The 13,016-nt window shown below is 42.3% G+C and overlaps 1 protein-coding gene across 1 annotated transcript in view; it reads left to right on the top strand.

Annotated features, from left to right (window-relative positions):
• The first annotated feature begins 2,510 nt into the window (after nucleotides 1-2,510).
• Nucleotides 2,511-13,016, top strand: part of tm9sf3 (transmembrane 9 superfamily member 3) — a 118,403-nt gene continuing 107,897 nt past the window's right edge. The window contains exon 1 of the mRNA XM_048616261.1: nucleotides 2,511-2,798. Within this exon, the coding sequence (XP_048472218.1) occupies nucleotides 2,712-2,798 (87 nt within the window). The 5' untranslated portion in view covers nucleotides 2,511-2,711. The remainder of the gene's footprint in view (nucleotides 2,799-13,016) is intronic.

Genomic DNA, 13,016 nt, shown 5'->3' with positions numbered 1-13,016 from the left:
GGGAAAGGATGTATCCAATGCTGCCCTCATCCTGGCTGCATCAAGATGTGCATAGACCCTTAGTACACAAACACCAAGTGTCGCTATTTGCTGATGTTCTACCTGTCTCCACTGTTACGAAGGAATGAGTCTGGCTTCGGTGCTGCAGAATGCTCCAAGTAGTTGGATGGTACCGTATCACCTGTCTTTGGTGGAAAAATTTGCAAAGAAAACACCTTTGACCACAAATCCATTAGGAAGTGGGCAGCACATAACAGCCTTGAGACCTTGCGAGAAAAGGAGAGAGTTGATCCTGTCTGATGACTCCCTCAGCAAACTGTGAAAGTCATTTGGCAGAATGGCTCATTGCCAGAACTTTCCAACAAGCATCAAGACATAGTTTGGCTGGTGGTGAGAAGGGCACTACCCGTCAGATGTGCACTCGGACTCTCTTCCCCTGCACAATGCCCTTGAAGTGGCTGTGGGGGTGAAGACACTGCCACACATATCCTTCTGGAATGTACCTTTGGAAAGAAGTTCTGGAGAGAGATGCAGTGGTTTCTGTTGCTGTTTGTTCCAAGCAGCTCCATGACGCAGGACACTATGTTCGATGGGCTGTTCTCTGGATGCACGCTGAGACAAACAGTGTCAACTGTGACTGGAAGACCATCAGCTCAGTGAAAGATGCTCTTTGGTCTGCCCAAAACGTGTCGGTCTTCCAGTGCAAAAAGTTGACTTCAACCGAGTGTTGCAGACTGGCACATTCCAAGGTCCAGGACTGCATGCTCAGGGATGCATGAAAGATAGGAGCAGCTGTTACCAAGGCACAGCGGGGAAAGACCACCACCTAAGGGGGTCCGTTCACATTTCAAACTGATTGAGCCTCCAAATGTATGTAAATATTTTTCCTGCATGAGTTAAAGATGCTTTTGGGTTTATAACTGCACGGTAACTCTGTGGAACATGAAACTCCAATGTGTCACTTGCATTTCTTTTTTCACTCTGCAAAGATTGTAAGCAACAATTGAGAGCCCTTTGTTTGTATGTACTTATAGACAATTTTTTAATGAATAAAGTATATTTTTGCAATTGAGAAACCAGCCAGAGATTGGGAATTCAGCAATGTGTAGCTCACCACCTTTCTCCATAGCACTTGCTTACAAGGCACAAGTATGATGGAATCCACTTGCCTGGATGAGTACAATCCCAAAAACAGTCAAAAAACTTGACACTATCCAGGATAAAGCACATTCACAAACATCCACTCCCTCCACCAGTGTGTACTATCTACAAGGTGCACTTGGAAATTCACCAAGGCTCCTTAGACAGTACCTTCCGAACTCATAACCACTTCAAAGGGCAAGGGTAGCAGATACATGGGAACACCACCATCTTCAATTTCTCTTCCAAGCCCTCACCATCCTGACTTGGAAATATACAGGCATTCCTTTAGCATCACTGACATGACTTTGGCACATGGACTGCAGCTGTTTAAGAAGGTAGCTTACCACCACCTTCTCAAGGGCAACTAGGGATGGGCAATGAATGGTGGCCTAGGGGCCACCACATTCTATGATCTAATAAAAAAATCATTCAACAGCATTACATTTGCGACTCTCTGAGGAAGAGTTTCAAGGACTTTTGACCTGAATGAGAAACATTTCTCATTCTCTGCCTTTCCACTGATTTTAATGTGAGTCCCCAGGGGATCACAGCTTGTCAGCATCTACCCTGTGGTCAGGTTCAGTAATGCCAATGTTCACTGTTCCAGAGTTTACATTGTTTCTTGATTAGAAGATTCGAACAATTGGGAAGTATTTAGATGTGCACTTGTGATGCCAAGGCATGCATTGCTATGGGCTAAGCACTGGCAAATGGAATTAGAACAGTTAAGTGCTTTTTTTCGACCAACACAGACTGGAATAGCCTTTTTCTGTGCTGTAGACTCTATGACTCTGTAAAACCGTCTATCCCAAGGACCAGTCTGGTGATTTTTTTTTCTGAATTTCCAAAGCCAACGTCACCTTGACGTTGCAGACCCTGACCCACCAAATGGCACCACTAGCCCCGCCCCCGGCAGGTATCACAGCCCCAGGACGCTGGCCTCGCCCCTCGTTCACCATAGTCCCGCCTACTGAATATAGCCCCGCCCTTGAACCGGTTTGCCCCGCCCCTTGGGTGCCGATCGCCTGGCTCATCCGGCTTCTGGCCCAACCCCCAAGCTGGAAGACCCAATCGTGAGTGTTCGTCTTGTCCCAGACCTTGGTCACGCCTATTGACGTTTGCCCCGCCCGTGAAGGTTGGTTCCGCCCAGCCGTAGCTGCCATCCGCACGCGCGGACGTGAGGCCACGCCCCTTAGGCTGCCGGCCCCGCCCCGAGTGTCGGCGTGGCCAATCCGCATGTGCTCCGCCCACTGATCCAGGTTCCTCGCCCACTGAACCTTTTCCCCGCCCATTGAGCAATGTTCCCCGCCCACTGAACCATGTTCCCCGCCCACTGAACCATATGCCCCGCCCACATTCTCCACCGCAGTTACACGCCGCCCCCTCCCGGCGCTATAGCGTGCTCCGTGGAGCCGCGGATGACGTGGCGCTGCCGGAGCGGCGGGCTGGTGGCGCGCGCCTCCTGAGGCCGAGTAGTGCGAGGCGAGGCGGGTCCGGGCCGGAGCAGAGGCCTGTGCGTGTGGCGAGCACCCGGCGGTAGCGGCGCTCGGACTTAGAGCCTACACGACATGGCCCCCTGCAAATTCCTTCTGTTGGCCTGTGTCGGCGTCAGCATCAGCATCCTGAGGGCCCGAGCTGATGAACACGATCACACGGTGAGCGGAAAATGCCGGTAGGCTAGCCTCCCGGATCCGGTTGAGGGCCCGTGGCTCCCTTTGGGTGCGGGTCCTGATGATGACTGGTTGTGGTGCTGGTGACGGCCGAGGGCGCTTGGCCCGGATCCCGTGACGCTGTGGCCGAGGCCTCGATCAGCCCTCGGGCTGGAGTTGAGATCGGGTGCCTGGGCCCTCGTTGGTGGATTCCGCTTCCCGGCGCTGACCTTGCACCGCTGTCTGTCGTTCCCCTGCTGGACTTGGCCTGCGGCCTGGGCCTCGCGTGTGACAATGAGCGTGGCCCGGGCCGGGTATCGCAGTGGCAAGGATCTGTGTTGTGTAGTTGTGGCTTAGATTCTGAGCGCTTTGAGATCGTGCTTTAACTGAGTGAGGCAGTGATCTTACTGATAGAAACAACCTTTTAGTTTCCTTGTTCCAACTTCAAATATTGTAAAGCGTGAAATAATTAACTTTTGGGTGTGTTTGGTTGACTGTCATCGCTCTGTTTGTTGGTGCTTCAAATAGATGGAGACTTATTCCTGATCCTCTGAACTGTATATGATGATAGAATGGAATTGTATTCAAATTGTTTGTGACAGCTGCAAGTAACCAAACATTTATTTTTGTTAGTTGCTTTTGTGCTTGTCATGATGGCATTTGAAGTAACTCCATGAATACCCTTTCTCTTTGTAAGGGAATACAATCTAAGCATTCGTGGCCAGGCTTGATAGGTCCGAAGATGTGAGCAAGCATTGCCTTGGAGATGAAAGTTGTAACGCGATTTCTGGTGGAAAGGACCATGAAGTTCCCTTGTGGGTTAGAAAGAGGCAGATTAATCGCTGCTCTGAATCTTTATTCCTATACAGTGCTTCCTGTTGAGATGTTTGGGGAGGATAACGTTCTGTTAATGTTTGTGTTTCTCTAAGATGATTACTTTAGTCATCATTTGTCTAAACTCTGTTGCAAAAATATCTGCAAGTCTGTGAGTGCTACTGGAAAATTGCAGGCCTTAAACAAAAAAAATCAGAGTTAACACCAGACCTGAAAGATGGATGATGAATAGTGGACAGTGAATTTAGCATTCTGATCTGAAGTAAAGAAACAATGCACAGAAACTGTCTTGCCATGGAAATATGTGGTTATGCTATCCACATCTCCATATAAGTCACTATTCCAAATTAACCGCTATCCAGTGTTAACAGTCTGTAAAACTTCCAGTAAATTAAGTTTTGGTGTACAAGATAAATCTTTTGCAGTCAATACCTTTTATTCTGCTGTTTAAAATCACAGGAGGTGAAATATTGATAATAACATAAACTATTTTGTGTACTTTGTCCTCTTACGAAGTGACATTAACAAAAGAGGATGGAACATCTATTTTGGCACTCGCTAATGCCATTAAGCTCTGCCAGGTCAAGTAACTGCAGCGTACTGCTCCGTTCTGTTTCATCTAAACCTCAAAGTATCATCTTTTTGCCTCATTGCAATATTGTTTTATATCCAAATCAGTCCTGTGGCCAAGTGAGGTTGCTGATTTAGTACTGGGGTGTGAATTTTTCTGTAGACCTATACCCACAGGAAACTGGATTGATATTTTCCCAAATGCATTCTAATTAGAAACTTTTCAACCAGCTAACGGAAAACTTGCTATTCATCCATTTGGGTTGAGCTTAAAACTTGATAATACACCTAATTGTGCAAACTTGGAGCCAGGTTCATCCTCCTGTAACCGTTGTGATCCAGTACCTGAATCAGACAGGTCCACTGTATTCCAGAACACTAACTGAGCAGGAAGTCTGATTCATTGGAACCTGAAGTTGGAAACTAATTGTGGTGTGGTCTTGGGATTCTTTCGAAACTATACTGTACACTATTGTATTGTATTATATTCTGTAAGCAAGTGGTAGAGATAGCTCAAGTTGTTGAACATATAATCGGTCGATTACAAGTAAAAATATAATGCTAAAAACTATGTTGGATCAAGGGGGGAAAAAGGGTATTTCACAGCTGTGCTGCTCAATGTTCGCTAGATGTCTGGTTTTATTTCAAAATTGTACTCTTATCTGCAATCTTTTATGGAAGTATTTCTGGGAAGATTACATTCTCACAGCAGTAACTCAGGGAACTAATGATAATTACCCAGTCCTGGTCTATTGATGTTTTTATTGTGTGTAGAATGATTCTAATGTATTGTAATAATGGTGGAATATATTGGTAAATATTATGTCTTTACTTATCTCTTGGTTTTTGTACCGGAGCTCAGAAGTGCTTGCTAATAAACTAAAATGGCAAGATGGGTCTAGAGCTAGACTGAGCTGGTGCTTATGAACTATCAGAGTTGTATATCAGTGGTGCACACACAATTGGTAATGCATGCAAAACCTTGAAATGTCTGTTTACTTGTCATTCCTGTTCTGTTTACATTGAAGGTATTCGATAAACTGTTACATTTCGTCTTGCAAATTATATGTTTAGAAGCAATTTATTTTGATGAACCAGCCACTGTTTAGCAGAGGTGCTGTGCTGGTGATTATAAGATGATCTTTTGGTAACCTAAAAAGCAGAGCAATAATCATTGCAATAGCTGTATAGTGTATTGCAGAATGTTAGCTTGTAATCAAGGTAAATGATGTCAAGTTTAGCAGAAATAAATTGATGGAATGTGGAAAAGAAAGTATTTTTTTGAGCTAGTTGAGCTAACACCTGCATAGTTTAGGACAGTAACTGTAGAAATGTACTGAAAAGACCAGGTTAAATCAGGAATTTCTTTTAGGTAAAGTTGGGCAAGAGAGTTTCATAATTTGCAATCCTGGACTGAAGAAAACCACAGTGGGAAAATATTAAGTGAACCTTAATTTCAGAAGAGATTCCAAAAACTTCGAAAGTCTGACAAAAAAGAAAGAAAACAAAACTCTCTCTCAGGAAAGAGCTTATTGTGTCCCAAATGTTTAAACATTTGTCAGTTTTGTGTAAGTAGATACAGCAATATCATTTTGAACACAAGAAATCCAGCAAATAATTTATCGCCAGTTGGTCTCTACTTATGTCAACTCTGAGCAGATCAAGCAGCATCTCTCAAACATAAAAGTTAAGTGCTCCAGATATAACTCACGTGAGTAGAAGATATTACAATGAAGAGCTTCAATGAGGAAATAGAACAAGGGAAGAGAATTATGTAGACCATGTCTTTTTTAAAAAAGGTAAAATGAAAAATGATAACGTGATTAGAGGGGGGGAATCATGATACAAGACATTTTCTGTTTTTTCAGATTTCAAGTAGCTGTGCTATTTATGATGGAGATGATTGCGGAAAGAATGTTGATTCAAAAAATGTCCTGCTCTTAGTAGGGGGTGAAAATTTTAAAACCAATTTGAACCTCTGGAACAGCAGATAAGCCTTGGTTGAACATTGTCTTCAGGAAAACGCTTCTAACAACTCCCTGAGTACTTTGCTGCAGTTTCAGTTTGAATTATACAGAGGGGGGCAAGAAATGAGAGAAATCACGTTTGACTTGCAAATAATCCAGTGATCTATTACGTAGAACAGCAGTTGCTTTTCATTTGCGTTTTAATTTGGGTGGATTTCATTTTTTTGGAGATTGGTGTAAGTAAAATGTGTGACTTGAGTATGAGACTGCTTAGAGTGCAACTGTTTTAAAGAGAGGTGGAATGCAAGGAACCCTGTTTAAGGAATAAATAACTTCTAAAATTGAACAAGGGTATATCAATCTTGGAGCAGGATATTTAAACTAGTCCACTGGAAACAACAGAATTTGCCCTTTTAATTTTACTCACTATATTTCTTTCTGCTTAAAATGTTATAGAGCTGGAGGTTTAGATGGGCTTCTTTTGATTGTGGTGTGGCATTGGTGAATTAGAAAGTCAATCCACAGCCTTAATTCTGTTAATATGCAAAATTCAAGGTGGCAATTAATCGAGCATTGACTTCAAGTTCATTGATCCCAACATTGAGAATGGGGTATTTTTCAAGCCTCCGCCTCCAGTGAATTGTTTAATTGTCCACCACCATTGATGACAGGATGTGACAGGACGGCAGGACCTAATATGATGCATTGGTTGTGGGATCGCTTAGCCATGTTTATTGCATGTTGCATCTGCTGTTTGGCATGCAGGTAGTCTTGTTATAGCTTTACCAAGTTGCTGCCTCAATTTTAGATACATTTGGTGATGCGCTCTTCATTGAACTAGCGTTGAACTCCTGGCTTGGTGGTAATAGTAGATTGTGGGGATATGCTGAGCCATAAGACGATAAAATGTGGTTAAATACAGTTTTATTGCTGTTGATGGCGCACTGTGCCTCATGGATGTGGTGTTTTGTGTTGGTAGATCTGTTCAAAATCTGTCCCATTTAATGCTGTGTCAGTGCCACACTGCACAATGTAGGGCATCCACCATATGACTTTGTCTCTGCATTCTGACCGTATGGACAGGCACATCAGCAATAGGTAGATTAGTGGGGACAAGGTCAAATGTTTTTGCCCCCTTGTTGAGTGAAGGATCACAGAGTAGGTTATACTCGGCAGGATGTTGCCTTGTCTATGTTTGATCTGATGCTGAGTGAATTTGTGGAGTCCTGAGTCAATGTTGAGTACCATCCTCCTAACTATAAACCACTGAGCCAACACCTCTGGTGCAGGTGGGACAGACAAAAACCAGGAGTGGTGGTGTCTAGGACATTAAGGTATGATTCAGTGAGTATGACTGTCAGGCTGTTGCGTGACTAATCTGTGGGACCACTCCCAATTTTTGGGCAAGCTCTCAGGTGTGAGAAAGGAGGACTTCACAGGATTAAGAGGGCCAAGGTCAGTGCGGTGGTCTGTGAGATTTTCATTCCTTTCTTTAGACCTTGTAGCAGTTTTGACAACTCAGCGGACGACAAGGCTGTTTCAGAGGGCAGTTAAGAGTCCGCCATATTACTGTAGATCTGGAGCCAAAAGTAGGCCAGATGAAGTGAACATGGTAGATTTCCTAACTAGAAAATTAGCGAACCAGATAGGTTTTACAACAATCAGCAATGTTTACGTGGTAATTTCATCATCAGCAATGATAGAATTTGACCCCATGTCCTCAACATTAGCCTCGGTTTCTGTGAACTGTTAGTTCTGCTTCATCACCACCTTACACAAGTTCTGGGAATTGTCTGAAAGAATTCAATTTAATGACCTGAAAGAACTATCAAATTAATTCCAACACTCTGTGGTTTGCTCCATATCGCAATTGTTTTCCTTTTCAGATGGACGCTCAAGTTCATTTTTGAAAGTTATGAATGGATCTATTTCTGCTACTGTTTTAGACAGTACAATTCATATCACAACAACTAACTGTGTAAAATCGTTACTCCTAATTTTTGTACTTGTTCTTCTGTTACAGACCAGTGTGCCCACTGCGTTGCAATCCTTTTGCTGTTGAAATAAACCTCCTAACATTTGACAACTTTGAACACCTCAGTTAAATTTCTTTTCTGCTATAATGAGAGCAAATTCTGCTTCTCCATCCCTTTGTTTAACTAAAATCTCTCATCACTGATACCATTGAGGTATATTCACAATGCACCCTCTCAAATGAATGGTGTCCAGATTTGTACACTTTACTATGAAGCATAAGCAGTGATTTACAGAAGTTTACAAGAACAACTTATATTTATAAAACACCTTTATACTCTCAAAATGCCCCAAGACACATTATCGAGCAAAATCGGAGGCTGAGCCATTTGGGATATAAGAGCACATGACCAATGTCTTGACCAAAGGGGTAGTTTTTTAATATACAATGTATCTTCAAGGAGGAGAGAGAGAGGCAACGAGGTGTTACACTTTCTTGCTTTTGTATTCGCTGCTTGAGGATCCCTTTTGCTGTTTCAGCAGCCTCATTAGCTTATCCCGCTGCTTTTAAACCTGTGTATGTGAGCCCCCAGCTCCCATTTAAAATTATACCATTTAGTTTTGAGGCAAGCCTTTCTGCTTTGGATACAGTGAAGTTCAGCACAGCTGGAGCTGCTAGAAGAGACTGCTTTGCATTCACAGTTCAGGATTTTTCCTAATGTTTATATCTGGTACTCTTAACAAGGAGTGGTGTTCTAATGCAGATAGGTCTGCTGTGTCTCAGATAATGTCTCTGACCCAGAAATTATCTAATATTGTTAAATCATTTTATTGAAATTGTGTTGGATGCCCATCAGCCTCTTTACTCTTTTCAAAAGAAGGCTTGTAGTCAACAATAGGTAAGACCAGTAAACTTTTGTACAAGTGGAATTTGGAGAAACAACAGGACAAAACATGTTACTAGAAATACAAAACTGTGATAAGGCGACAGTAATGTTAAGGGTCAATATGTATTTTTCAAAACCTATTTCTTGCAGTTTAATCAACTTTGTGTAAATCTTAACAGTGCAAGGTTTCACAGGGAAATTGCCATTTATATTCCATTGCGTTCAAATTGTCAAGTAGAAATGAAGTTCTGTGATTAGAACACCCAAGAAACCTGAGAGCAAATTAGAACTCCGGTGTGGATAACTATTAATTTAAAATATTAGTTAATCAGTATAGAGGATTGTTGAAGCAGCATCTGACCTATGCAGTTTGTGATGTGAGCTGCTCCTCTGGCATGCATTTTCCCCAGTATTGACATCTGCTTGTGAACTGATGACAATTCTTTTTGAAATGTGAGAGGGAGATGAGCATTTTTTATTTGTCATGACATAGGACTGAGGCTCATAGTACAGGTGCCAAAGATTGAAAGTCAAAAGTTTAGAGTTAGTCTGAATTCGGAACTTGAGTAGGCCATTCAGTCTCTTGAGGCTGTTGCGCCATTTAGTAAGTTCTTAGCTGATCTGATCACTTCACATTTCTGTTTGCCCAAATAAACATTCTCCCTGACTCATCAAGAATCTATCTATCTACGCCTTAAAAATATTCAAAGACTCTGCTTTCGGAAGAAAATTCCAAAAACGCTCAATCCTTTGAGAGAAAATACTTATTCTAACCCCTTGACTTAAATGGGTGTAATTTATTGTTAAACTGTGAAGTTTCTGTTTATTTTTCTATATTTTTGATTATGTGCTGAAATTGAATGAACTTCTTTAAAAGCCAAGGATTGTTGAAAGATTTTTTAAAAACAGGTTTCCTGGCATTAAATGTAAGTGCCATTTACACAACGGCTTGTTTGAGCAGTGAGGGAAGGTCAGTTGCAGATTAGCTGGAGCCAAGGAATGTTCATGTATCGAAGTATCTGATAGCTGATAGGCCTGTGGGCCAGTCATCAATGACAAACTTGTCATTGGCTCCCAGGTAGCTGAATAGTTCAGCGTGTGAATGTTCAGAAATTATTTGAACTCTGGAAGAGGAAGAAAGCTGTTTTTGCTCTGCGATTTTAAAAAAACATCTCAAACCCGAAGATAGCCTGTTTGTTTCCTCTCGTCAGTGGTTGTAAGCTGTTTATTAATGCATAAGAGAATTTTGTAAGTATGAATCAGCCACCCTGTGCCTCTTGCAAATAAGTAATGTAATCAGAGAAGGAAGATTGAGAAGAAGCGTTCTGTTCGGCAAAAGGGTCATCTTGGCAAACCCTGTGGACAGGCACCACATAAGTGCTATCCCAGTCTTTTACTTTGTCCATAACAACAATTTCTTGAGTCTATCTATATACATGTTTCAAGGTGGAGTTAAGTGGGAGTGGTGCGGGGTAGATTTTTAACTGGTACAGTGGTAGTTAATAAATTGTTTATCCGTTGATGGAAACTAGTTCCTTGAAATATGTAGTAACTCTCTCTAAATAGAGAGCAACCCTATTGTCTGCTAAAATTATGGTGACTTTGCCTTCACTTTAACCTGTGTTCCTCTTGCCAAAGTGCTTTACCTTACATTTGCAGAGTTATTTTCCTTCTGTTATAACCGTCCTATTAGTATAACGAAATTCCTCCATCATCACTTCTCTAACCTTCTTGTAATTTCCTGCAGATTTGCTGTTCTGTCTCTTTCCCAGTACAGTGGCCATTACCCAGAAGTGAAATGGCTCCTCTATTATTCCTTAGTTATAACCAATATATTCTGTCTTTGTATGCTGGAGTATGTGATCTACCAGTGCTGTAACAATTTCTTCTACAGAAAATGCCAAGTCTCCCACCTTTCTTTCCTTCCTTGCCTTTCCTGAATACCTTATCAGGAAAGTAAGTCCACAATTGTCTCCTGATTTGAGCCAGGGCTTCGTTAGTGTTGATATATCACAGTTCCGATGTGTCTGCTCAGTAGCAACCTTATCATCATGTTGCATGTGTTTAAGCAGACTGACTCCAAACCTTACACAAACACTGGCCCTCAACAATGCGCAAAGCATAACTGTAATACTGACTCACTGGGTGTTCCCGACATGACGTCTATTTTGTGCGTGATTCGTTCCACTCTCCAATCCTAGCTTTACATAGACGAACAGCATATATACTTCATCGACATATTTGTGAGCAACATTGCAGAATTCCAATCGACAGATGCCTCCTAGATTATATGAAGTGGATAGTTTAATAATTGGTTTAGTACAGTAGGTATAGTGTCATGGTGAACGATCCTTACCTGGAATAGATATTGATTCTGGACAGTTACACCATGAGTGACCTTGACCATGAGTAAACAGTGGTTCTGTACGGTTATGCAGTGAATGACCCTAAACAGGAACAAGTCACCATCCTGATTCAAAATATATCACTGTTTCTTCATTGTTGTTTAGTCAAAATCCTGGAATTCCTTTCCCAACGACATTGTGGGTCTACCTACAGCACATTGAGTGCAGGAGTTCAAGACAGCTCTTAGTTATAGAACTCCCACATGAGGGATAGATGTGAACATACAAATAAGCTACAAGAGTAGGCAACTACTCTTGAGCCCTGTGAGCCTGCTCCATCATTCAAAAAGAGCAGGGCTGATCTGATTTTAACTTCAATTCTATGTTCCTGCATATACCTAACACTCTTTTGTTCCCTTGGTAATCGAGAATCTGTCTTCTACTTGTAGCTATATTTCAGGATTCTGCATCTGCTGCTTTTTGAGGAAGGGAATTTCAAAGACTGTCAACCCTCAGGAAAATTGTTTCCTCACATTTGTTTTAAATGGTTACCTCTTGTGGTTAAGCTATAACCCCTAGTTCTAGATTGTCCCACAAGAGAATCCATGTTTCCAACATGCACCCAAGTCAAATTTCCTTGTGATCTTAATTATTTCAATTAATTCACCTCTGACTACTAAACTCCAGAGGATATAGGTCTAGCTGTCTAATTTGCTCATTCCAGTTATTAGTCTAGTAAACTTTGTCTGAACTGCTTCCAATGCATTAACATCGTTCTGTAAATGTGGTGACCACTACTGTACATAGTATTCCAGTTGTGGTCTCAACAATGCCTTGTATAACTGAAATGTAACCTCCATACTCTGGCATTCTTTCCATTCATTCCTTTCTCAGAACTGAGGGAGGGTCACCAGACCTGAAACGTTAATTTTGATTTTTCCTTCACAGATGCTGCCAGACCTGCTGAGCTTTTCCAGCAGTTCCTGATTTACGGCATCCGCAGTTCTTTCATTTTTATTTTTACGTGCATCCCAAATCCTGGTCCAAGGCAAGCAATACAATTTTCTGGATTTTTGCTCTTCTCTGCAGGAAACAGTGTCAATCCGCTTCACTACACTATCTTCCCCTAACACTATTACGTTCCTTTTCGCAAAACTCACTGAAATGCGTTCCTGTACCACTGTGCCATAGTTGGGTATCTCATCCACCCTGCAGTCCCCCACTCGCATCCAAATAGGCAAAAATAGTGTCAAACCTGTTGGATAATTGCTGAGGTTCCCCCACTTATTGCCCTCTGGGTCCCATTAACTGCCTCACCTGCACCTGCAGCCACACTTCCTTAGCCCTGACCACTGATCAAATCAGAAGAGCCTGTCCTATGTAGTATGACCATCTCCTGATTTTAAAAAAAGTCCAGAGACACAACATTCAGAATTAACATGGTAAATACACTGTGATTGTACAGCTCTCAGCACACCAAAAAGCTAATGAGATCAGGACAGATCCCACAGACACCGGGGAATCACAGGCCTGAGTCTGTCTAAAGTGGATGAGGGGCATCCAGGAAGGCGGTGAGCATCTCGACACTTGCCACCGCGAAAAAGCAGAAGTCAAGTGAAGTAAATCCCACCCCCCCCCCCCCCCCCC

Source organism: Rhincodon typus, chromosome 34 (genome assembly GCF_021869965.1).
Source record: "Rhincodon typus isolate 14 chromosome 34, sRhiTyp1.1, whole genome shotgun sequence".
Classification (NCBI taxonomy): Eukaryota; Metazoa; Chordata; class Chondrichthyes; order Orectolobiformes; family Rhincodontidae; genus Rhincodon; species Rhincodon typus.
This window is presented reverse-complemented; position numbering and strand designations above follow the sequence as displayed.